This window comes from Cornus florida, unplaced genomic scaffold (genome assembly GCF_030987335.1).
Source record: "Cornus florida cultivar Cherokee Brave unplaced genomic scaffold, ASM3098733v1 CherokeeBrave_3.0.0_Hap2_Chr09, whole genome shotgun sequence".
In the NCBI taxonomy this organism is placed as follows: Eukaryota; Viridiplantae; Streptophyta; class Magnoliopsida; order Cornales; family Cornaceae; genus Cornus; species Cornus florida.
The window spans coordinates 84,787,608-84,814,539 of record NW_026775579.1 but is presented as its reverse complement, the minus strand read 5'-3'; the positions used below and the strand labels follow the sequence as shown (position 1 = coordinate 84,814,539).

At 31.7% G+C, this 26,932-nt stretch overlaps 2 protein-coding genes across 3 annotated transcripts; one reads left to right on the top strand and one right to left on the bottom strand.

The window, feature by feature from the left end:
• The first annotated feature begins 1,224 nt into the window (after positions 1–1,224).
• Positions 1,225–5,177, top strand: LOC132274811 (glycine-rich RNA-binding protein 4, mitochondrial-like). Of its 2 annotated transcripts, none has more exons than XM_059776145.1 (5): positions 1,225–1,374; positions 2,854–2,996; positions 3,099–3,167; positions 4,600–4,706; positions 4,787–5,177. In XM_059776145.1, the coding sequence occupies exons 2-5, from the start codon at positions 2,861–2,863 to the stop codon at positions 4,925–4,927; spliced, it is 453 nt and encodes a 150-aa protein (XP_059632128.1). In that variant the 5' UTR covers positions 1,225–1,374; positions 2,854–2,860; the 3' UTR covers positions 4,928–5,177. The 2 variants fall into 2 exon arrangements, with proteins under 2 accessions (XP_059632128.1, XP_059632127.1); XM_059776144.1 differs by having other exon boundaries at positions 1,261–1,374; positions 2,851–2,996.
• A 10,353-nt stretch (positions 5,178–15,530) lies between these two features.
• On the bottom strand, positions 15,531–17,394 carry LOC132274809 (UDP-glucuronate 4-epimerase 6). Its single transcript, XM_059776143.1, has one exon. The coding sequence runs from the start codon at positions 17,261–17,263 to the stop codon at positions 15,902–15,904; it is 1,362 nt and encodes a 453-aa protein (XP_059632126.1). The 5' UTR covers positions 17,264–17,394; the 3' UTR covers positions 15,531–15,901.
• Between the last annotated feature and the right edge of the window lie 9,538 nt (positions 17,395–26,932).

Genomic DNA, 26,932 nt, shown 5'->3' with positions numbered 1-26,932 from the left:
TCACCAAAGAGAAACAACATAGAGTTAAACCAAACCAACCAAAACCAAAATTCACTCTCACAGTGTTGAAGAAATGAGAATTCATATTTATCACCCAATTTTGACCCAATGTTGTTATTGATTAGTTATCAATTCTTTTATTGTTTTCCCTCCGGCAATGTCAACCGGTGACGCCATCAATTCCGCTGTCAATGACGGCCAACTTCCAGCCGCACCCACCGCCGCCACGTGACGGATTTCACCGCCAACGCAAAGAAATCATCAGAATTTGTGGTAAACGGAGTTTGCGCTGAGGATGACATGAACGGCCACCGCTAATCGCTGCTCTAGTACCTGTTGCTGTGGAAAAAAAATGGGCTGAGATTCCGGAAACGTGGCTGTGTAAGGTGGATGATTTGTTGCTGATGGTGTGTACGATCGCGGAGATATATGAGCCGTCTAATCTTTGGAGCTCTGGTGATATTGGTGGCATTCTCGGTGTTCCTGAAGTTCTCTGAGAAGGTTAAAGAGAGAGATGAAAAAAATGGGGGAGGTGAGATCTGTTGCCAATATATGAAGGGCAAAAACGTCCTTTCAAAATTTTGGTACTTTATAATTAACATCAATTAAATATTGAAGGGTAATAGAGTCTTTTTTTAACTTTTTAGGGACTGTTTGGCTGTAACAGGGGCATCATTGTTCAAAAAAAAACTAACTTTCATCTGAGTATCAATACGTTAAACCTCAGAGGATGTGAGTGTAATTAACTCAAAAAATTACAAAAGTTTTATTTATCAAAGAGACAAATGCCACATTACAAAAAGTCATAGAAACCCCATTTCCACCAAATCAATAGAAGTCATACGAGGCACCAAATGAAACAATTTGGATACAATACAAGCTACCAAACACAACTGGATAAAGTTGATAAATTGAGGATGAGGATGGAAAACCCGATAGCTGTGCTTTATACGTATTTTAAAGGTATTCTTGAAGAAAAAGTTCGTATGATATGCATAGATATATGTAATATGTGTGCGTGTATATGGTATAGAGAGATGTTCACTAGGCTCTATGTGGACTAAAGTCCTTGATTTATATTTTAGCTTCGGATGATATCAGACGGTGGTGGATAAAATTTTTCTACATCCGTAAATAAGTGAACAGTTCTAGGTATGGTATAAAATATTAAATTGATTTAAATGTAACAGATTGCAGGAAAAAAAGAGCGCAGAGAATCGGAACCCAGTGGCGGATTTCACTATAAAATAGAGAAGGTATTTGTGGTACCCTTAAACCCCACTGCCCCTAGCCGTTTCCTTCTACATTTCCTCTCCCTATAAACCCTAACTCTCTCTCTCTCTCTCTCCCTCTCTCTCCATTGGCTGCCCGCAGGTATACTTGCTTTACAAACCCTAAATTCCTCTTCTCACTGCTTTCCTGCTATCTGTTTTATCACTGTAGAGTCGATCTTCATTTTCATTTTCGTTTATTCTAGCTGAAATCTGCTTCGATTATTATTATTTTTTTTTTTTCATTTCGCTTTCGATTTTGGGCTGTTTATTTAAATGTTTGATCATACTTTATTGGGTATTATTCTGTTTTTGTTTTGTATTGCTGTTTTTGTTGATCTGTTGCTGTTTATATGTGATTCTAGTTATTTTTCTTGTGCTTGAGTTGAAGTACTGTTTTGTGATGGTGGGTTTGTGAAATCTTGCATTAAAAGCTTGTCGTATGTTGGGGGTATGCGAACTTCGATTTGATGTATATATTTTTAGGAACAAATCAATTTATTACGTATGTGTAATGTTTTCTGTGAGACTAAAGGCATTTTTGGTTGAGGTTTTGTTATTGGTTGTCAGTCCCTTTGTTTTTGGTTGGGGTGTTCAGCAAAGGGTAATTCTGGTTGGCAATAAGTGAGTTTTTTCTGGGTTCAGGAATATGTTTTATGTGTGGAGGATATATGATCATTTTCTCTAAGATGGGCCTCTTGTCTGTCGATTATTGTGGTTTTTAGTGCTTTTGGTTGCTGTAGGCTCTAAATTAGTTGATAGGGCGGTGCTTTTGGTTGCTGTAGGCTCTAAATTAGTTGATAGGGCGGTGACAAGTATTTGCATTATTCAAAAGTTTTTCATTATTTTTTCCTTCACTTGAAGATAAACTGAGTATATCCTAAATAACTAAGCAGTTATGGTACTATTCCTAGTCATCCTTGTATGTTGCAAATTAATTATGAATTTTATGGACTTTGCGAATTGATCTGAGAAAAGGAAAATGGCAACACATTTTTTGTACTTTCGTTTGCATCCATTTTCTTGTTTGGAAATTCTTTGTCGGGTTTTATTCTCAAGTATTTGGAAGATTTTTCAAAGAACTCCTGAACTTCAAATTATTTAACGGAATTAATGCGGAATGATTCTCAAATCTTATTTTGTCTACAAGGCTGATTGTAATTGCAAGGCAAAAGATTTCTTGGTATGTATGTCGGAGTGTTGATTTTAGGCTGATGAAAATGTGTCTTTGAATACTATATATGGAACTGCTCTGGAAATCTTTCGTAATGCTGAATGTGTCTTCATATCTTTTTTTGGTCTACAAGGCTGATTGTAATTGCAAGGCAAAAGATTTCTTGGTATGTATGTTGGAGTGTTGATTTTAGGCTGATGAAAATGTGTCTTTGAATACTATATATGGAACTGCTCTGGAAATTTTTCGTATCTGAAATTGCTGCTTTAGTTTTTGCTCAAATGCAAGCAAGAATATAGTCCAGTTTGATTGCCATTTTCTTTAATATATTATATTATATACTATTCGAAATATTAAGCATAAAAAGTGAGATATTATAACATTCATTCCTCTATAAAAATGCAGCAGAATCAAAATGGCATTCTGCAATAGATTTGGAAGCCTCCTCAGACAAACTATCTCACAGAATGGTGCAGCAAATGGGCAAGTTCCAGTGGCATCTATGCTTAACGCTATTCGTTGCATGTCGTCTTCAAAGCTTTTTATTGGAGGTATGGCTTGAATAATGTGATTCAGTGAACCAAATGTTATTTAACTAAATATTGTTTCCATGTCTTTTTTCTGAAAACTTGAAATTTTAATTTATTAATCAGGTCTTTCATATGGAACTGATGAGGAGTCTCTTAGAACGGCATTTTCTGGCTTTGGTGATGTAACTGAGGGTGAGTTTTAAACTTTATTCTGAACTGCATTTAGTAATACACGTCGGTAGGCCAAAGATGATCAACTATAAACATTAAAGCAGGACATGTGAGCTTAAAATTTGAAATGGTATAGGATTGTAATGCCTTTTAGTAGAATAATAATTTTTTGGAACTGCTCTTCTGCATTTTATAGGTATGGTACTAATTAAATACTCTACATTCCTCTAGTATAATATATATTACACATACATGTATTATATATATGTATGAGCATATACAAGTATGTATAGAATGTTAAATAATTGATGCAGTATTTACAATTCCATATTAATAGTAATATATAGTTTGAGTTTCACTTGGGTTTTTCAGAGTTGTCCTTACCGTTGAAGGTGAAATTGGTTTTTTGCAAACTTTCTCTTTAAATGCTGGGATCAGGTGCTTCACATGTTCAAATAACTCTTCAATTAGAGAAATTCTAATACATGGCATGACCTTTTGCGTGCAACCTAGTTCCACAAACTTATTGGTGTTGATTTGTGACGAGGCGTGGCTGGCCTATATTGGTGCCATGTCCTGCAATTTATTCTTATAATTAGTGTTATCAGGTGGATGGATTCTCTTGTTACTGAATATAAGGCAAGTGATTGCGATATGCAACATATTTATGAGATGGAAGCAGCAAATTTTAATTGCTGAGCATGAATAATTGTTTTTATTTGTGCTGCATAGTAGTCAAGCTTGGTTTACTCCTTTTAGCTGAGTGTACTATTCCATGTTTATTGCCAACTTCTAAATGCCTTTTTTTCCTAACATTATCTGTTGGTGTTGAGATTCCTTTCGAGCTCTAAGATGTTAATAGTTGCAATTTTGCATCAACTTAATATAAGTAATATGACTGATCAATTTTTTTTGCTAATGGCTCCCATTTGTACATTGCCTGCATTTATTGCTGACAGTTGTCAGTTTGGCTAGCAAGTCCATAAACCTCTGTGCCTTTTTCTGCCTACAGTCTGAATTCAAACAGTGCAATGCACAAGCAGGGTACCGTAAACTTCAGTCTCTTGCTTTTTTTGGTCCTCGTGTGATGTTCAAGGTCTCAATGTTATGGTTTCCTGATATAATCCAAAAGATCAAAATTGGTCATTATCTATCTTTCTGTTTTTGAGTATTTTTTACCTTTTGGGGGAAAAAAGGAGTGTTTCTTCATGTGGGCATTATTCATTTGTTTAATTCATAGGATAGTGTTGTTCTACTTGGTTTGGTGGTTGGAGCTAGAGTAATTTAACCGTGCATCTATTTTGAACTTTTATGGTTATACATTACTAGTGGCTGTTGATTATGATTTCCTTTGGGATTATTTAGTGGATAAGAATCATCTTTCTTTTCCATTGTTTTTGGTCCATGGTAATATATCGAAATTCAAGCTTCTTTGTGGTGGTGTTGCACACAGCTAGGGTTATTACTGACAGAGATACTGGAAAGTCTAGGGGATTTGGGTTTGTGAGCTTCTCCAGTGAGGAAGAAGCAAGCTCGGCTATGACAGCCATGGATGGACAGGTGGGAATTAGAATATATGGGAAAGTTACATTGGATTTCTAATTTAGTCATAATGTTTCATAACTTGCTTTATTTTTCAGCCTTTAGATGGGCGGAACGTTCGTGTGAGTTATGCCACCGACAGAGCACCATCCCCTCGAGGCAGCTATGGCGGTGGCGGTTATGGCGGTGGCGGTGGCGGTGGCGGTTATCGTGGCGGTGGAGGAAATGGTGGATACTAAGCTGCTGCCGTTGTCAACAAGTTATGCTGTCCATAGGCATATGGACTATTCTAATTTATTTAGTGGTGTAGTCTCAGAAACGATATGGTATGTTGCTAGTCTTGTTTCCTTAGTATGCATTACTTTGCATGAATTGTTTCATTTTTCGACACACAAATTTTCCCAGAAAACTGGTCTTGCACATTCTGTAAGAGATTCTGTTTCTTTTGTGTTGTTATTTCAGAAGAAAAGAATCGTTATCTTAGTTTTATTCCTGTCTGGTTGCATTAAATGGTGCATGGATGACACCACTATTATTTACCATTGTGGGGATATTGTTTGTCTGATGATCGTACCGGTGCTGCCGTGGACTATATTTATGGTGATTTGGTTGGTGATGACCTCTTTGGTCATGTTCCTTCAACCAGAGCATGGTTGTGAGATGGTGAAATATATAGTGTACAATTTGTATGCATTTTTGGGTTGTAGGAGACTTGTCTTGGGCTAATTCAGCATTATGGATGGAAGACAGTCCAGTGGGCTTCTCATCCATACACAACTATAGAGTTCAAGGTCCTGTCTGATTCCCAATTTAATTTATGTGATTTCACATATATTGTGTTAGGGGGCACCGAATCGGTGTTTTGGATTTTGGGATCGGAGGAATTTTAGTTGATTCGGTGCTCCCAAACATATTCGTAGTATTATGCCATGTTTGGTGGCACCAAATGGACACTTTGGCTTGCAAAAAATTTAATATAAATTTTAAACTAAATTTCTTTCAATCCCAAATCTAAGATTTAAGAAACCCGATGGGGTGTGTTAGTCTCAAAAACAATGAGTCATTTAGAATCAGAAATTTTGCTAATCTTGAAAGTTCCAAGATGGTAAATTTCTTAAAATGTGGTAAGTTGGAGTTGGGGTCACTCAAATTTGTGGGATGTTCAAACATGCCTTTAAGGCTAATGGATCCTTAGATATGTGTGTCAAGAAGGAAGTGGTCTCAGCTTAATTTGCATGTTATGAGCGACTAGCCTGGCCCAAGTACTTAAACGGGCTATCTGCTATAGTTGAGTGGTTTTCAAAATCAAAGGATCATCTCTAGGCCCAATGATACAAAAGTAATAAAATGTAGGTGATAAAAAAGAATAAGAAATGCGTTGAAATAATTTTTGTGATAAAAAATAAAATAAAATAAAAAATGCTTTGTTCGGTTGGAGAGAGGGATTGGGGTGGGATGGATGAGAGAGAGGGATTGAGGTAAAAAAAGAGTAATAACTAACATAAATATATATTTTTCATTACTAACATTCTTAAAAATTTGGAATAGATATAGAATTTTTAATAATAAGGATATATTAGTAAAAATAATATAAATACCATATTTTCCTACCATACAAAAAAATATGTCATCCCATCTATTATTTCTTTTATCCATTCCATCCAATCAAACAAAAAGTGAGGGAGCCATTATCCAATTTTCCATCTCTCTAACCAAACAAAGCATAAGTGGTATGGATGCACCAGTAATAAGAGGATTTATGATAGGGGAAATAGGACAACCGAAATTAACATGAAATAAAGTTATTAAAACTAATTTTTAAAAAGTTAAATGTTACAAGAGAAATCACTTGTAATAAAAAATAAAGAAAATTCATTTAACCAAAGTCAAGAACGAATATGTTTAATGCGTTGCGTTTGTCTGTGTGGATAATCAAGAACTTAGGATTTAAAAGGTCGCGTTCTAAACAATTTTCTTGTAACCTAATGGTTAACATCATCAAATTAGCTTCTTATACAAATGTCACAATTATTTGAACCCACGTTGCACATAATCACCCATGTGGCAAAAACGAATCGGTTCGGGTTAAGAACCATTTGGGAATTTTGATTTGACCCAAGTCCAGTCCTAGAGTTACTGGGTCCAACCAACAGGTGTACGTGGTCTAGCTTTCAAAATAATAATAAAAAAAGTTACTAGGGTGTGCTTTGTGTGCCCAAAACCATTTTTGTTTTTTACATTTCGATATGGACCCAAACCCATTTCACTTCTCGGCATTAATCTGTTTTGGCTTGAGAGATTGAATACAAAGTGGTGGTGGAGCCTTAACCTTAACAAATATCAACTTTGACATTAATTGGGAATTTGGAAGATTTCAAAATCATCCAAAATTAAGTGTCGGTGAGTTGTCCATATAGATTTATATATAATTTTTGTATAATTAATAGTAAGACATTTATATAGAGATTTTGACAATTCTATAATGCTTGATATATATAAGCAGTGGTACCCACTACTTTATAATAATAGAGAAAAAAAATAACCTATATCATGCATGGTTGTCCGTATAGGTTGTTGCAATGTCCCTATCTCACAAAGTCATGATATAGTTATATATATATATAGATATATCCATGTTGTGCCTACAGAAGAAAACAAAGCCACTTTGTACATTTTGTCCCTTCCATGACCCACACGTACATTTTGCAAATTTGAGTTGCAAATTATTAGTTTTCCTTGAAAGGCCTGCATTTTTAACACCTCCATGGGCCGAAATTTTGAAAGATTAAAAAGGGTTGTAAAAATTGGAATTGACAAATATGAAGACTAGGGTTCTAAATTATTGGAGGTTAGTTGAGCTTAGGATGATACTTCACCAATGTTTATGGGCTGATTTGGATAACTTATGAGAGTTCGATGCTCTGATTTGTTTGAAATATGAACTTGTACGGTTGTGGGCGTGGATCTATTTGTGCCCACTTATATTGACACATAGAGACTAAAATGTATTAAAGTAGTAATATTGTCGAAAATTATTGAAATTGTGTCAATCACCCTAAGGTCAAACAGATGATTTGACATATTTTTCAGGATAGTTTTGATGAGCCTGTTTTAGTTATAAAATATTGATACCCAATTGAAATAGGGTTAAATCGTATAAATTAGTAGCTTTTGGTGCTGGGTACGTTGTTTTCGGAATTCTATCATTTAGGATCTCGAAATAGTGCTTTGAAAATTGTTGATTACTTTGATATTTTTGTTAGAAAAGTCTAGATGTATTCTAATTGTTCTTATTTTTTATATCTAATAGTTTTTAAAAATTAGGTTTATTATCTTATTTATTCATAATTTTTTGGATGAGCTAAGTAGTTTAGTTGGTACATGCACCTCCCTGAATCGTCAGGAAGCTTAGGTTTGACTCACCACATCTCCCCTCCTTGCCAAGTAAAAATGAAAAAAAATTTGCTCATAATTTTTAGGGACAATTGGATTTTAGACTTATTTTTAGTTTTTCTTATATTGTTAAGGTTTTTATTTATTATTATAAATATATTTATTACACATGATATAATATTTATTCATTCTCGATAGGGCTAAAATCATAAAGTCTCCCCTTATTTTCAAAAACGTTATATAACCCCCCAATTATAAACCAACCCTCTGAATTAGCAAAAACTATCACGTTGCCCACTTTCCGAACTATTAACTTATTGCAAAATGGCCATAATGTCCTTGATAGTATATTAAAATATTTTATTAAACTGAAATTATAGTGTGAGAAGGGTAATTTCGTATTACTAAAAAAATGATGCAACTGTTCCCAAAGTATACATTTATTTTAGAATGGGGATAGTTTTTTTAATGATTAATAATTGAGTGTTGTAAATTTAACCAATAATAATAATAATAAGAAATAGACTTATAGAGTGGAGGAATGTGTCACTAACATTCCTTGTCAAAGTAATGGGCACCACCTAACACCAAATGAAATATTCCAATCATAAGATTTGAAGAATGTGGAGGTGGTGGGTGTTTGAAGCCGTACGCTTTCGGACACACAGATTCTACTCAAAATAAAACATAGTAGAAGTTTGGTGAAGTATGAAAGTGATAACATTTGTAATATTCGTTTTTTCTCTAAATTAGCTGTCCATAATGATTAACATACTCTAATTTAGTGTCTTGTTATATATATATATATATTATATTATAAATTTTCTGGTAAAAAAAACCCAAAAGAGAAATCTTGGAATTGACCCTTCCTAGATATAATATGAGATTTTATCTTGAATGTTCCTCAAAATGAGTATATATATATATATATATATATATAAATTATCCATGAACTTGTAGATATAGCAATGAGATAAGAAAGAGTTGCTAAAAAGTAAGAAAACAAAGAGGCAGGTTGAAACTAAGATGAGAAGAATTGATAAGAAAAGACCTCCAATAATTTATATATAATTGTAGACATTCATGTGAAAGGATGATTATAACAATTATATATATACACACACATAGTGAAACTTATGACATCTCCACAGGCAACAAGGAAACCAAAGCCCCACAACCTCCACAACCTGAGAGAATTGGTGAGAACACACAATTAGAGGCAAGAAATTGAATCTCCTTTAATATCATTTGTTATCACTCATTCTAATATTGTTCATTTTGCACATTTTATTTCGATGTACACAATTCTAAAAACAAATAGACATAGTTAGAAATTTTCATACACACGAGAGAACACAAAAGAAATGAAAGTTTGAACACATTGTGGGCATTTGTAGGAAAGTGAATTTAACTATATAATAAAATAATAGTGATTACAAAAGTATATTAAGAAACAAATAAACCCCAAAAGAAAAATTAATTAGCATGGAACATTTAGAAATCAAATAAAGAAACAAAGAACAATCCAGCGAAATGTGCTAGTCTAAATAGACTATTTGTTGAGAGCCCTACTTGGGCCCACTGTGGGAATTTTCATATATTTTATTAATACAGTAATAAAATATAATAAATCACAATAAATAAAATTTTTATTAAAAAATCCAATTTGTTCCAGAAGGCTCAAAACAGTGGGCAAGAGTTTTCTGTTCTGCTCCAGAAACAGTAACACTTTTGGAACAATAAGGTCAAATAACTGATCAGATATTTTAATAATAAGAGGTGATTTATGAGAAAAAATAAAAAAATTCTTTTAATGGCTTAAAACTTGGGACATTTCTGTCAAATTGGCTTCCAATGAGAACAGTAAAGTCCAAGTCAGCAACAACTAGTCCAATGCAATTTGCTTACAAGCAAGAACAACAAAAAGTAAAAAAAAAAAATATATATATATATATATATATAGAAAAAAGGGACTAGTTCAATAGGCATTGAAGAATTTAATAATTGATGGCGTGTAAAACATATGTAAGCATCACACTTGCATGAATTTACCATATATATCTAATATATATGTGTGTGTGTAAAAAAAATCAGATACACCGATATAATATAGAGAACGGGAAAATATTTGCATAGTTATATGATCAGGATTCAGGAGACATGAGTGCACTTGGTTTTTTTTAAAAATGTTCTATCATGTAACTCGAAATAGTTTAACGACAAGACTCTCACTTCATATTCGGTATATTTTCAGTAATTATTTAATACATGTGAGACGAGAGGATTATTCATGTATTTGGTGAAAAAATAAAAATAATAAAAAAGAAATTGTATCTTGTGCAACACATGTAATTCACTAAATTATTATATATGGGATTCGGGAAAGGTGAAGAAAGTGAATGCATATATTGCATATACCAATATATAAAAACAGATACTACATTGACTAATTTATGATATTCCTAAGACATGTTCCAAAGAATGATGCAAAACCACAATAATAGTAAAAGAATAAGAAAGACAAGATGAGATATATATATATATATATATATATATATATATATATATATATATATTTATTTGTATGGGATAGTCAGATTACATTAATGCCACATGGATGTGCCTTCCAATCATGCCCTTATCACCATTTTTTTTTCCTGACTCATGCCCTTATCACTATATAATTATATATATATGTATACATATGATATGTATTATCAAAAATGTAAATAGGAACTCAATTTAATATTAATATATGAACTCAAATGAATGCATAATCACATTTGTAGTTGTACATATGCATGATGAAGACTCTATATTAAATTAGCATTGACAATTTGACAACATACATAAATTAAAAAATATATTATGAAATAAATGGAGAGATTATTCATACATAAGAGCACAATTAAACTGAAATGAAAAAAAAAAAAAAAAAAGGCCTTATGAAGACCTTCTGGTCATCCAAATGCATTACCTAATTATGATATATAAGCATAGAAAATACAATAAAAATTATTTAATTGATTGAAATTTAGGAAAAAAAATTATAAATAAGTGGGCAGAATGTTCTATAAAAATATTGACTTTAGGCACCAAATAAATAAATAAGTGGACAGAATGTTCGATAAAAAAATACTTAAAAGTATTGACTTTAGACAAAAAATAAATAAATAAGTAGAAAGAATGTTCTACTCTATTGGCTAAAAAAAAATCCAACATCTTATATCAAGAAGGTCATGAAAAATTCAGAAGAAAAAAAATATACAAAATGATCAATTTGGTTATATATATATATATCAGAATTAGAATGAGTCCAATGTAATTAGATGGGGTCCAACAATTTATAAAAAAATAAAAATGAAATAAAAAGAAGTGGACACAGATAGTCTTCATGGACTTTAATAATTAATGGAGGTAATGCATGTAAGCAATATCATTACATGATTTGAAAATTAGAAAGCATGAAGAGACACGAATATAACATCCTTTATTCAATGTTTAATAACGGACAAACAGATATATGTCCTCTAAACATGTAATGTTTCTAAAAATGCACAAAGGGAATCAAAATGACATCATATATATATATATATATATATATATCGATCAACTAAGAATCATGTCTAGGTACTGATGCTCTAACCACATTTTATGGCATGTTATGTACTGGGGTCATTGCTTAGTGCATTGCTTATATTTCATTTTAAAAGTGAAAACGATACAACAACGATAACAAGTTTTTTTCTCAATTATTTAGGGTCGATTTTATTTTAAACCGTAATTTATTAAAGTAGGAGATCAGTTATTTTGTACAAATTAAGAAGTATAAAAATTAATTTTATTTTCAATATTTTCCTTCTCATGCATAATTGTCTCTTTATCTTTATATGCATGCTTTTGTAAAAATGAACTTCTAGACATGTTTGGTCTATAACTTTCACATGCCATAGAGAGCAGAACATTCTAATAGATACTGTATATAATGAATTTTTTGTACATGCAAAATTGAACTTCTAGACATGTTTGGTCTATAACTTTCACATGCCATAGAGAGCAGAACATTCTAATAGATACTGTATATAATGAATTTTTTATATATGCAAAATTGAACTTCTAGACATGTTTGGTCTATAACTTTCACATGCCTCTTATAACTGCATAGCAATTCGACGTTGTATATAATGCATTTTTTTATAGGTATTTTTGGCTGTATGAAATTAGAGTCTTGAAATTTGAGTCTTAGAATTGAAATGTATGGAATTTGAAAAAAATTTAGTTCAATTTTCTTATTTATTTTTTTTTCAAATTTCAAAAATTTCAATTATAAATCTCTAATTTTATACAACCGAACACACCATATAACCATTTAGATAAATATACATAAACTCTATGCTTTCACTTTCTTGGATTTTCAAGAGTAGCCTAAAATGAAATATTTGTATTATTATTATTTTTCAAATTCCACAAATTTCAAAGTATTGGTTTTTTTTTTTTTTTTTTTTTTTTTTTTTTTTAATGAGAATTGTTGTCACAGTATCATATACTTTTGTCTTTGCCATCACCATTTGTTACAATTTATGTCCAACTTTTCCCCAAAATGGTGAGTAGCAGCAACTTTGAAAGAGTTAATTAATTAATTAATTTTTGTCCTTGTGTGTATGAATATTGTCTAAATCATAACGAAAATGATTTTTTTTTAAAAACTCTAAATTAGTATTAATATCGACTATGTGTCTGTTGTTGATTTGAACACTTTAAAATGAGATAAATGTGTACACTATGAAATAAGAGAAATATATTTTATCTATCACTAATTAATAGCTTTTTGTTAAACATTGATGATTGCAATAGCCAAAAAAAATTAAAAAAAACAAATAAACCTAGTCGAGAGTAACAGTACTGAAAACATAAACTCGACTAAACTTCGAAATGTACCCTATTATTAAATGAAAGTAGTATTTTTAGTCCAATACAATCATTTTATACAGTTACATCAGCATATATTTTTTTCACCTCCATCTTTCTCATCTATATCAACTTTGCGTACCCTATTATTAAATGAAAGTAGTATTTTTAGTCCAATACAATCATTTTATACAGTCACATCAGCATATATTTTTTTCACCTCCATCTTTCTCATCTATATCAACTTTGCTCATTTAGAAATTCAAACCTTCACCATTAACTTTAAAAGGTAGATGAAATGCCGGTCACTGGGCCACGAGGCTCTTGGTCTTTTTTATTTTATTAACCATATGTTAAGTAATCAACTCTACAAATTATGTGGGGTCGGGAGCAAAAAATAATTAGTCTAATTTTTTATAAAAAAATCTAGCTACTATAGCACATCAAATTTGAATACAGATATATAGACACACACACACACACATATATAAACAAACATTCGAGATGCTTAAATTCCTAAACTAAAATTTTTCAATTTTAAATCCAATGAACGATCAAAACTCAAAATATGCAAGTAATCAAGACAGAAGCTCATTAAACAGTGTCCTATCATACCAGATTACGAGGATGTATCAATTAAGAAATCACAAAGGAATTTAAGTTCATTTCCAGAATCGAATTCTTATAAATGCATTAAACTTTTCACAACACACCAACCATCATTTGACTTGTCATTGGAATTACTTCATTTGTTTAAAATTTTAAAAAACAAAATTAAAAGAGATTACTTATATTCATGTAACCAAACATAAATAATAAAAAATAAACTTATACTACCATCCATATATTCCTCGCAAATTCAAGAACCTTAAGTCGTAGCTGATCACACAATTCAGACACACTTATCGATCATTCTATTTACATTATTTAATAATATTTTTTATTTTATTTTTCTAAGTTTGTTGAATTTTCTCTTACGCGTTATTCTTATGGTATTTAGTCCTAAATTTCTGTCGGTTGCTTGCCATATTTTCAGCACATATATAGAAAAATAATTTTATATATAATTATATCAATTGAAAACTCTCCTTTGACTTGGGGGAAATTCCAAATTCTCTATATAGAAGATACTAATCAATACTTTTCTTTTTATATTGGTAGAAAATTGCTAGGATGACTTGTGAAGTTGACAAAAATGATTTAAATAAATAAAGGTTAAAATTCATGCCTAATTCGGTAATTCCAATGTCTTATCAGTTTGGTCATGGCAATAATAATCTACATTTTTTTCCAAATCAAATTTGATTTGACCCTACATAGTCAAATCATTCATGTGCTCTGCCAAACACACCTTATATCTTCTCCTTATTAAAGTCGTTAATTAGTGATTAGATTGATTAGAATACCTAAATCAAATCTCTTCTGGTTAAACTTTAAATCATTCATTCTTTTGTCACATTATTACAAGTTGTATTTCTCCTTCATTATTTTTAATTTAATAATTAATTTGGGTTTCTCACTGTTTGTGATTTTATTCATTTATTTATGTTCTTAATTTGATCTCATGATTCCATAGTATCTAAAACACATACTCCCTAGTATTTAACTATTTTCTTCATAATTTTGTTTATGAATAAATAGGTTTAAAAATTTATAAAATTACAAAAAAGAGTTAACAAGTTCTTGATTACAAGTTGTTTGAACTCAAACTTATTTACGTAGTAGTAAACAAGCTTATAACTGATATATAAATCCGGTATTTTTATTTAAAGAACATGATGACACTCTTACAAGAGAGAGTAATTAGAAATAATTTTAAAAAATTAAATTGATGATGATATTAGTTATTTGAATTTTACATAATTACATCCAAATTCTTAGGGCTGGTTCGGTTTATAACTTTGAAAACACTTCTTCAAAATTTAGAAAGCATAAATTATTTTCTGAAAACATGTATTTTTATAACTGAATTTTCAAAAAATTGAATAAAACAGAATTTACTCTAAAAAATAAATAATAATAATAATAAAATTGTTTTCAAAAATTTTTATAACTGAGTTTTTAAAAAATTAAAAAAAATCTAATTTACTCTAAAAACAAAAAATTATTTTCAAAATTACAAGCCAAACAAACCCTCAGTTTCCTCCCAAATCTTAATGAGAAAAACCTAAATCTAATTACTTCTTCAATCTAATTACTTCTTTTGGATTACTTTTTATATTATTTTCAACTTTTATTTGTCCACTTATACAATTATTAAATATCAATTATTTGTAGCATATGCTTATGAATTTTACCTATTTCAAACTCTGATCAACTTTGAATTCTATAGGTTTTGATTACTAAAATCACTGTTTGGAGACAGCCCTACCCATCTTCACTCATGAGGGCATCTTCAATAGCAAATGAAAAAAATTCCATCACATCCACTTGTGATCAATCAATAAAGCAAAACTGATTATGACCAATCAAAAAAGCAAGAAAATAAATAAATTGATGAATAATGAAAGGCATAAAATGAGAAGAATCTTGCTGTCATCATTGTTGTCCAAATCAGTCACAATGTTTTTTTTTTTATTTATTTATTTATTTATTTCAAATCCAACGGTTGATCTGCATCCATTCTGGCAAATCCAACCATGTTCCTCTACACCCAACAATACATTATTACATCCCAACTTCACAGATCTACACTTCCTCCTTCCTCCTTCCTCCTTCCTCCTTCCTTCCCCTTTTTATGTGTTGTATATAAAAATCTATATCTATATTACAACAACAGCAATTGATCCAACAATACAAAGGACCATTCAACATAATAATAATAATATCTTAAAAACAGAAATTTAATTTTTTTTAGTGGAAAAAATAAAAATAAAAATAAAAAATACCCATGTGATGTGTGGTTGATGTGATTATGCTGAATCATCGGAGTGTTTATTGGTGCTAGCCATTTCCTTTTTTACCCTCGATTCAATACCATAATAACTAACGTACCACTTCACGAACTTCCTCAACCCGGTTGCCAAGTCGGTGGTGGGCTTGTACCCGAAGTCTCTGTACGCCAGGCTCACGTTAGCGTGCGTGAACGGAACGTCACCGTTTCGGGGCATCCGAATCACGTTCTTCTTCGCCTTCACATTCAACAAATTCTCCAAAATGGACACCAGCTTCCCCACCGGCACCGGCGACGTGTTACCCAGATTGTAAACCCTCAGCTGTGCCGGCGCCCGCTTCTTCCCGCCACTCCCAGTGCTCTTCTCCGCCGTGTCCAGCGCCCCGACACACCCTTTAACGATGTCGTCAATGTACGTGAAGTCACGCGCCACCTCCTTATCGTCCTGCGTCTGGTATATGTTAATAGACTTCCCTTGGAGTATGTCTTTGGTGAAGAAAAAGTAGGCCATGTCGGGTCTGCCCCACGGGCCGTACACCGTGAAGAATCGGAGCCCCGTGAGAGAAAGGCCGTAAATATGATTGTAAGTATGGGCAATTTCCTCTCCAGCTTTCTTGGTGGCTGCGTAGAGACTTGCGGGTTGGTCAGTCCGGTGGAGCTCGGAAAACGGGTTCTGTTTATTGAGTCCGTAGACGGAGCTCGAGCTGGCCCACACAATCGACGGCTGAGGATCAGCCGATTTGGCGACCTCGAGGAGGTTAATGAAGCCAGCAATGTTCGAGCTCACGTAGGACTGGGGGTTCTGCATAGCGTAACGTACACCCGCCTGAGCAGCCAAGTGAAGGATGTGACTGAAAGGTACAATGTCGAAAAGCTTGCCGAGCAATTCGGCGTCGTTTAGGTCGCCTTCCACAACGAAGATCTGGTGTTTTTCTAGAACCTTCTGGCGAGCGCGTTTCAGGGACGGGTCGTAGTAGGAGTTGAAGTTGTCGAGTCCGAGGACGCCGTCGCCGCGCTTTTTCAGGGCGATGGAGCAGTGGGTGCCGACGAAGCCGGCGGCACCGGTAACGAGGACGGAGAAGCCGCTGGGGCGGCGCGGGGTGGAGGAGTGGCGAACTTGCTTCTCCCAATTGGCGCCTCCGCCGTAGAAGGCGGAGGATAGGAAATTGTGGGTGGTGTGGAGGTGCTGGTGGTTGTTGTTGTCAGAAAGTGGCGGGTAATTCATGGTGAAGAAGAAAATCAAGACCAGGGCGACTAACAGAGTGGCGCGAAAGAGGAGTTTGGAGGAAGCAGCCAATAGCTTGGTGCTGTTTACTCTTCTGATGTAACTGTTGTAGCGCTCGAGTTTAGTGGTCTTGCTCGTGTCCGGCGGTGACGCCATTGGAGGAATTGTGGAGGGGTCTTAGAGAGAAAAAATAGAGAGAGAAGTGAGGAGGGAGCTCAAATTGAGAGGATTGTGTTTTTGAGCCCTGAAGTGTGAGAGTGTAGATTAGAAGGATATAAAGGAGAGAGAGAGGTGGACCAAGAGAGGTGTTGGCGTTGGTTGGAGACCACTTTCTTCTTTAACTCGCTTACAGATGGACAGGTCGGTGTAAGTGAAAGGGAACAACAACTAGGACAATGGGCTTGATGTGAAGCTTAATTACGGAATTGTCCTTTCATTGATGTTACTACTAAAATGCCAGCCATATTCGGTGTGCTCAAAACCATGTGAGACACACGTGTAGTTTATGGGTTCACCATGTCCTCTAAACAATGGGATTCATAAAGAAGGAAAAAGCAAAGAAAACAAAATTGAGATAAATATAAAAGGAAATATATATATATATATATATGATTCGAAAAGGAAAATTTATTTTTTTTTAAAAGAAAATTTAAGGAATTTAAAGAATAAAAGAAAAAAAAAGTTAAAATAATTTTAGAAATTAAAATTTTAGAGAGGGATTATATATAATTTTTCATATATACTTAAAAAAAACAAAATAACTATATATATATTCTATGGCGGGCCAGGCTGGCTGCAGTATAACATTTTATTTTTAGTTCATCGAATTCTCTCGCATTTTTACCAATTTTTTTAGAAAATATTAGAGGAGAAGTACTTCAATCCTGTCGAAGTTTAAAACCTTTATACCATCTAGTATTGAAATCTGTAATTTTACTTTAATTTACCACATACAATATGTTAATGTAGAAAAACAATGTATGATATAAAATTTGAATAAATTAAACATGTTAATTCTTAGAGGGTTTTAACTTAAATAATGTTGTTTTTACTTTTGAAGCTTATATGGTTCATAGCCTATTTTTTTTTATCTTTAATGAATAATTGAACGAACCCTTCACTTAGTTTTATTTACTATAAGTAGCCAATTAAATATTACTCGACTAGACAATTCACTTAAATATATGGTTTCACTGAACCGAAATTATTGGTTAATAGTTCCCATGCATCCTGATACCTAAACGATTTTGTCTTGATTCTTCAACTATGAAATCATTTATTAGACAAGTCAATTTATATATTAATAATGATAGTTTTTATGCTTCACAAGTCAATCAAAGTTTAATGTGAAAGTTGAACAATTTGAAACCTCAAGTTATCAAAGTTTAATGTTAAGGTACATATAAATATATATATATATATATAGACACGCAGTATATCGAGATGCTCATCCTGGCAAGTATGTAAAGAGTCAGCCAATCTTGTATAGTGGATAATGAACAGTAATTAATGTTGCAAATTGTTTAAGGTTGTAACGTGAAGTTCAGGTTCAAAATATGGAAAATATGGATAAAAATTCACATGGGTATAATTTATACACTGATTTTTATTTTATTTATTTTTTGTTCTTATTTATGGTCAAAGTGGTCTTAGGTTTGTTATTCAGTATTGGGGTGCCTGTTTTCTTTTTGTCCTAGGTGAGCAGTATGTGACCGTTTGCCACCGACATGGTATTTAAGGTTCCTCACATACTATGGAAACTGTATGCTAGTTTTACGGCGTTTATTAGTGTTTAATTTAGGTCTATTTTTTAATACACCGATCATTAACGGTACAAGAATGTACAGACTACATAGAAATTACGGAATTTGTATTCGAATGAAGAAATTTGTATTCGAATGTATCAGTACCGTTGCATGCTTTTAACTCGGCTTAACACGGGTCTCACCTAAAAACATCCAATGATGATATATGTTTTCAACTTTTGTACTGTTCTTTACTTTTGAAGGGTTCAAAATAATTAAATAATGTATGATCTTGGTTTATAGTTAATGGATTCAGATGAATATCGGTGTAAATTAATCCGTTTATAAAAATGTGTAAAGGTATCAGAACCTTGAACATATATAAAAAGAATAATACTTAGATTTTTACTGATAAATATGTACTTTATCATACTTGCTAATGTGAACCAATAACAGATGAACAAGTTATTTTTAATAAGTATTATTTATATGCGAATAAATTAAAGATACAAAACTAATCAAACAAATGACAACTACTATAACCAAATGCTCAAATGATTTTATTATTATTATTTTATCTTTCTTAGAGCACGTAAATCATAAATCGTCTCCATAACTCATGTATCATTCATCATTATAAAGAAATTAAAAACTTGCAAAATGTATTTAACATGTATTTGCTACATTTCGAATATAAAAATCATATAGAATCTTCTTAATGAGATAAATTAGTGTCTTTGTACAAATAATAATTAAATTAAGTTAGGTTTATGTCAGATTCTACCAACAATTTCACGCGATATAAAAATGAGATTTATTGACTCAAATTTATCTATCAATTTGGAGGATGCTAAAGTACAATATATACAAAGAGGTTCAATGTATTGCAAGTTCTATTTTGGGATGACAAAAGTTTCACAGAATAGTCAATTTACTTTTGCAGTATTTAACGTAGACAAAATCAAAAGATGAAGATAGCTTTATAAAAAGCAAAAATGTAAGTTGGAATATTAGTAGTCATTTTTTTACAAGATTATAGTACAAATTATAGATATATTTCCGGTCTTTCCAGGGTATGTGTGAACAAAAATATGGGTAAGGTTTGAATATTTGACAATTTGTAGTGCAATTAATAGACACTTGGTACTTTCATTCTCATCCTCATGAACATGTTCCCTTGATATTATATATATATATATATATATATATATATGGTACTAGCAAAAATTTTGACAATTCATAGAATTATATTTTTAATTATTTAACTTATACGGTTGCGTAATAAATAAAGAGTGTTTGTCGATAATTTCACATATTTGAAGTTTATTTAGAAGGATTTTTTGTTTTTCAAATATATATATATATATTATTTTAGGGTAGTAATAGATGGGCCGATGATTTTTGCAGATTAGCTTGGCAAAATACATATGAACTTTAACACTTAAAAAAATGAAAAAAAATAAAAAAAGAAACAATATACACGTTCGCAAATTTATCTTTCCCAGACTGTTAAGTTTTAAGCTAAGTTATTCTCTTCTGATAGTTATCAAATCTCTCCCTCTTCATTTCGTCACTTCAAACAATATTTATTAACTTGAAGGGAGAAAGAATTTTTAATTACCCAAAAAAAAAAGAGAAAGAACTTTTGATTTTTAAACTTCATATCATATATCATATTCATATATATTTATATATATTGTATCATATATGTAAATTTTTTTTTGAAAGGAAAATATGTGTATTTATTTGTTTGATTATATTGTTCTTTACAGTCTATAAAAAATTTTCAAAGAGAGATTAGTGAGAGAAATTGCCTAGCTGGACAAGCGTCAAATACTTCGGTTGAAATATCATTTTCTATTATTTTACTACTTAAAAAAAAAATATTGTAGTTTCTCTTAACTCTTATTTAAGAGTATATTACCTCCGTTCCTTATTAATTGTCTATATTTGGTTTTATAACTTTTTAAGGAAACATGTAATTAATGCATTGTCCCATTTTAAAATTACTAAATTATTCTTTTTAATTTAAATATATATTTTAAAAAGATAAAAGATAATGATGAAAATATAAAGAAAAGATGCTTTGACTTTAATTTGGAACATGTAAAAAGAAAAAAATGGACTACTAATAAGGGACGGAGGGAGTAAGTTCTAGTAGACACAGAAAATAAAAGTAAAATTTAACGTTACGATCATTTGTGTTCACACTTCACACACACACACACACATGTGTGTGTGTATATTCTCTCAGTTTCAAAACAAAAAAAAAAAAGTGTTTTTATTGGAAAATGGATAGAGTCACGGTTCTTAAAAAAACACCCTTTTTAAAACAGATGAGATGAAGTATATTTGTGTGAAGGGACTATAGATCGAGGGGTTGTTGTATATTGATATATATATATATATTTTACAGAAAATAAAATCACATGATACGATTGATCTAGGTAGGGTCCAAGGTGGGACCAAGATTGTGTCGTCTTCCGTCGGTTTTGTTGACGGAAAGATGGCGGGTAGGAAAAAGTAGAGGAAGGTTCCTGGGGCACCCTACCAATTAGGGACTCTTCTCTCTTTATCACATGGGGGATGGGGGAGGAGGTTAGAGAGAGAAAGTAGAGAGAGATTCTTTAAATGTGAGGGCCCGAGAAAGGGATAATTCGTCCTAGCTATTAAAACCATGTGTATTTATAATATGTGATTGAGAATCAGAATTTATGGTAATGTGAAAGCTTAATTAATTTGAGATTGAACAATGCAACCACTGCTATATCAATTATATATTATACTCCTGTTCATGTGACCCAAAAATGGGTTATTAATGAATGTCTATTTATTTTTTTTTATTTTTAATGTCACCTTGATTTTGATGCATGTGAAATTGAATTCAGATATGAAATTAGAAGTGACTTGGAGGAATTGATTGAGGGTAGTGTTTGGGAAATTAGAATTGTCAAATTGGGTAAGCTTGTGGGCTCGTGTTTGTCTCTCTACACTGAATTGAAAGAATTAACTTTCCTCTCTTTCATTGTTGTACTTTTGGAGTGCTCCTTACGGAACTAAAGGATGGTACTAAGAAGGTACATCTTTACATTTTCTCAATATTTTATTTATTTATTATTATTATTATTTTTTTTAAAAAATATTATTATTATTATTATTTTTTATACTTACATTTGGATATAATTAAATTAATTGATGGGTGAAGAGAAATCTCCTTCCTACTCCTTTCCGTTCCCTTTCTTTTTCTTTTCCTTTCTCTTTCCCTTCATTTTCACCAATTAATAATGACATCCTCTTTTCGTCTTGGTTTTCTTTTCTTTGTTATTTTTTGTCCCCTAACATTACTAAATTATTGGAGATGTTCTCACCGTTGCTGTCAATGTAACCAAATTATTGACGAAAGATAAAATGGAAGAAAAATATTTTAAAAGCCTACAAGACTGACCGAATAGGCTAGTTTTGTAGGCTTTATATAGGCTATAGCACAACTCAAAATGAAAATAATCATTTAAAATATAATAAATGATAAATAAAACAAACAAAAATTGTTCTAATATTGTGTAAACAACGAACCTCAATCATGTAATTAAATTGTTGACCGAAGATAAAAGAAAAAGTATCACGCATAACCTTTATTTTAAACACACGTGGTGTTACTTTTTTAGATTGAGCACAGGATTAATTAATTAATTAAATTTAAACACATGTATCACGCATAATCTTTATTTTCCGTCCTATCAAACACAACATTACTTTGCTTTTTTATTAAATTGTTGACCGAAGGTAAAAGAAAAAGTATCATTTGAAAAGTAAATGCATAATTTAAATAATAAAAATAATAAAAATTGTACAAATGTAGTGTGAATGGTTAATTAATTTCATATGATTTGACTTAATTGGAGCATAAGGTTAGTTTTTAACTAATTTAGGCAAATGTGTCACACAGTCACACACTGCTTTAATTTGCATAAATTTCATGCAACACCCGTATAGGATAAATGTAGTTAATTGGTCGCTGTGCATGGTTCTCAAAGTCGCTGGTGGTGGTCACATCTTTAACCTTTTTTTTTCTTTACTAGCTAGTTGATTAAACATGGTATGTTACTGATGGAAGTCGGCACCGAAACTTGCCCGGGTCATCGCAATCGATAACATTGTTGTGGATCATACGTGCACGCACACATATAGATATATATATATAAGTCTTTATATATCACGATTTGTATTAGTGTTTACGGTCGCGATAGTCATGTAATGGACTCAGATAAATATCGGTGTAAACCGATTGAACTAACCGATTTATACAGATATGTAACGTTATCGAATCCTTATAAAAATGTTACGAACCCATCAATAAGTTGTGTATCAACCGATACGACGAACCATGATATATATAGAAAATAATAAGAAAGAAGTAAATAACAATTAAAAACTTGCCTAAAATTTTAAAATTAAAATTTACTGTCATATTAAGAAATTCTAAAGAAGAGAGAGAGAAAGAGGTACTTATAATTAGAGGTTTTAATTCGTAAAAGAGAAAAAAAAAAAATACTAATTCCTGAAAGAGAATAAAAGAAATGGATGGAGTCATTTAAATTTATGAACAAAACTATAGTGTTACTTTAATTGGCTTGTGAACAATGAGATCACAATACTTGCTATGGATTTGAGAAAATTCTATTACGGAATTGATTTAAATTTTAATATTTACATATACTTTTTGTAAAATAATTGCAATAGTTGAATATCATGATTTTTTATTTCTTCCAAATTACCAAAAAAATTAATTAATAACCCATTAGTTTTGATTAATCATCTTATTAAACAAGCCATACAACAAAGCACGGTTTTTTAGAACGCCGTCATCGCGCTGTAAAAAGTTGATTCCCGACGGTGAAAGGTTGAAAAGGACAGGTGTCAGTTGTAATCATCTCCCTTTCTCTGGAGACATTGTCGGCAGACTGCATTTTATGTAATTTTAAGAGACATTGAGGGTATTATTGTCATTGACTATAAACTAAAGAGAGGCTGATTTATTAGAAATAAGACAATGATGGTTGCAAGTTGCAACTTGTAAGTCCCACGGTTACTTAATAGATGGGAATGACAATATCCATTTAATTTCATAGGTCACACACACACACGCACATATATACGCACACAGGATATATATATATATATACGGTTACTTCATAGATGGGAATGACAATATCCATTTAATTTCATAGGTCACACACACACGCACATATATACACACACAGGATATATATATATATATATATATATATATGATCTTAACACTTGATTTAACTAATGCCCCATCAACTAATTAAACTTTTGTGCTTATCTAATCTAACCCTATACAGTTTGTCTCTTCATATCTTTTTATGGAATTTTTTGTCGTATCAAGGTTATATATAAATTATATATCAATGTTATATCTATCTAATTAAGATATTGATAATCATGTCTAGAAATGCATTTTTTTTTACTAAGAGTTGCTATTGCTTAATTAAAATTAATTTGAAAATTACTTTTCAAATTTTGAGAATGGTCGCTTTACAAGGAAAAAAAAAATTACATTAATTAATTGGAGTGACGGGTTCGATCTCTCCAACCCTATAATGTCACGAAGGGCTGGAGAGGAACCAGGTTCTCCAATCATATATATATTTTTTAAAAGTTAAAATCATCTTTATGCATAAGATTCCATTTCAATTTAATATTAAATTGAGAATCCATATTATGTTCAATCAAATCCACATTTTAAGGTTGGAGAGGAAACCTATAATGTCACGAAGGGTTGAAGAGGAACCGGGCTCTCCAATCATTTTTTTCTTTAAAAATTAAAATCGTCTTTATGCATAAGATTTCATTTCAATTTAATATTAAATTAATAATCCATATTATGTTCAATCAAATCAAACTTTAATATATGGGCTCACCATGTGCCTTGTTGGCTTGTTGTCTCTCTCTCTCTCTCTTTGTGTGTGTTTCCTATTGTGTGAACTCAACCGAGACTTTGTAGAAAATAAGAGGTCAACAATTATTTTATCGAAGAATAAGAGACCACCAATTATGTTTGGATTAGGCTAGTGGTATTATCTCAATATCAATATCAAGAAATGGAAGCAAGAAACATTTTCAATTGGAACTTTATTTAATACAAATGATCTGTTTCTATCAACTGTGGTACGAAAAATAATCGCAAAAAATATGTAATGAATGAAAATAAGAAAAATAATAAAGTGTCCGTTATTATTATCCATTGATATACTTTTATTTACTACGGACGAGAATCTTTGTTAGACACTATTTATTGGAATCACAAACAAAAATTAACCCATCCCAAGAAACATTTTCAATTGGAACTTTATTTAATACAAATGATCTGTTTCTATCAAATGTGGTACGAAAAATAGTCGCAAAAAATATGTAATGAATGAAAATAAGAAATATAATAAAAGTGTCAGTTGTTATTATCCATTGATGTCTAGTCGATATAAAAAGAGAAAATTCTACTTTTATCTAATACGGATGAGAATCTTTGTTAGACACTATTTATTGGAATCACAAACAAAAATTATTGCAAAAAGTATGTAATGAATGAAAATAAGAAAAATAATAAAAATGTCAGTTGTTACTATCCATTGATGTGTCTAATGAATATAAAAAGAGAAAATTCTACTTTTATCTAATACCGAAAAGAATCTTTGTTAGACACTATTTATTGGAATCACAAGCAAAAATCATCCCATTAATATATCGTTACTCATAAAATAAAATAAAAATAAAATAAAAACCCTTCTTCATGAAGTCCAAACTTTCAATTTGGTTTGGCCCATCTTCTCCTAAACGGGCTTTGTCTTTAAGCCCATCATTAAACAGGCTGCAAAATTCTCACAACCTAGTGGGCTAATATCACATTGAGGCCTAAAAAATGAGCTTAAGTAAGCCCGGTAGGCAATAGCCCAGGAAGTGTAATTGAACTTAGCTTGGTTAAATATCTCAGTCTTATCTGGATTCTGGGCCTAGCTAGGGCTACACTGAGCTCAACCTGAAGTCAAGGTTCAATAAAGTTGTACATATGGTCTAAGCCTATGTACTATATTGTACTATTATACTTTCATATATTAATATCATATTTTCAAATGTAAGCTCAATCATTGCTTGATTGTTTTGCTTTTCTTCGAGTCAAACTATAATAATCAAATCTCTAATTATTTTTTTTTTTCGTTGTGGGTTTGTTATCTATTGCAAATAGACACTCTCTCTTGTGATTGGTCAGAAAAATATCATGTACGAGTGTTTATTCAAAATCACTTGACCGACTTTAAATAACAAATTTTTTTCTATGCATGTCTTGTCAGCATAGTTTGGAATTTTTCGTTGACTTAGGTCACTAATCACTCACTATCAAGATGAATTAAAACCAACTTCAGTCAATGTGTTTAATCTTTGGGTTGCGTTTAATTTCAATATTTAGTTTGGTCCGATGGCTCATTTCAATGTGTTTAATCAATCAACCACCACAGGTTTGTCAATGGGTGGTATTATTCCACTAGAATACACAGCATATGGATTATTTTACTCTAGATATTTCTTGAAATGAGCCACTCAATTCCACTTCTTGTGTGTGTGTGTGACTGTGTGAGAGAGAGTGAGAGTATTGAATTAGACTTCTTAGAGTTAGGGTTGGCCCACGCACATGGAGTGGCTCATCAGCTGCATCATTCCATAACATTCAGATGGTGAAGGAGCATGAACCTAGGATAAAAGGCATGGGGTTTTAGGCAAACAAAAGGCACATGTTTTCATGGTGTGAACTCCTTCAAAGACTATGCAACAACGATGATGATAAGTTTTTTTATTTATTTTTTTTTAAATTAAAAAAACAAATGATTACTCACACACAACTCGTTACAAAACTCGAATGTCTCACATTCTTGTTACGAGCAAAATTATATAAAACGGGAGTAAGAGCAAAAGTGAATTCATACGAAAACGATAGAATTTAAGTCATACGGAATGAGAACAGAAGCGAGAACGTGCGAAAAGCATGAGAGTCGAAGCGCGTTCA

Bases quoted from the DNA above. Each gene is read 5' to 3' on its own strand.
- LOC132274809 (XM_059776143.1), bottom strand. From the start codon at position 17,263: ATGGCGTCACCGCCGGACACGAGCAAGACCACTAAACTCGAGCGCTAC.
- LOC132274811 (XM_059776145.1), top strand. From the start codon at position 2,861: ATGGCATTCTGCAATAGATTTGGAAGCCTCCTCAGACAAACTATCTCA. The intron at 2,997-3,098 runs GTATGGCTTGAA...TTTATTAATCAG, and splicing joins TTCAAAGCTTTTTATTGGAG to GTCTTTCATATGGAACTGAT. The intron at 3,168-4,599 runs GTGAGTTTTAAA...TGTTGCACACAG, and splicing joins CTTTGGTGATGTAACTGAGG to CTAGGGTTATTACTGACAGA.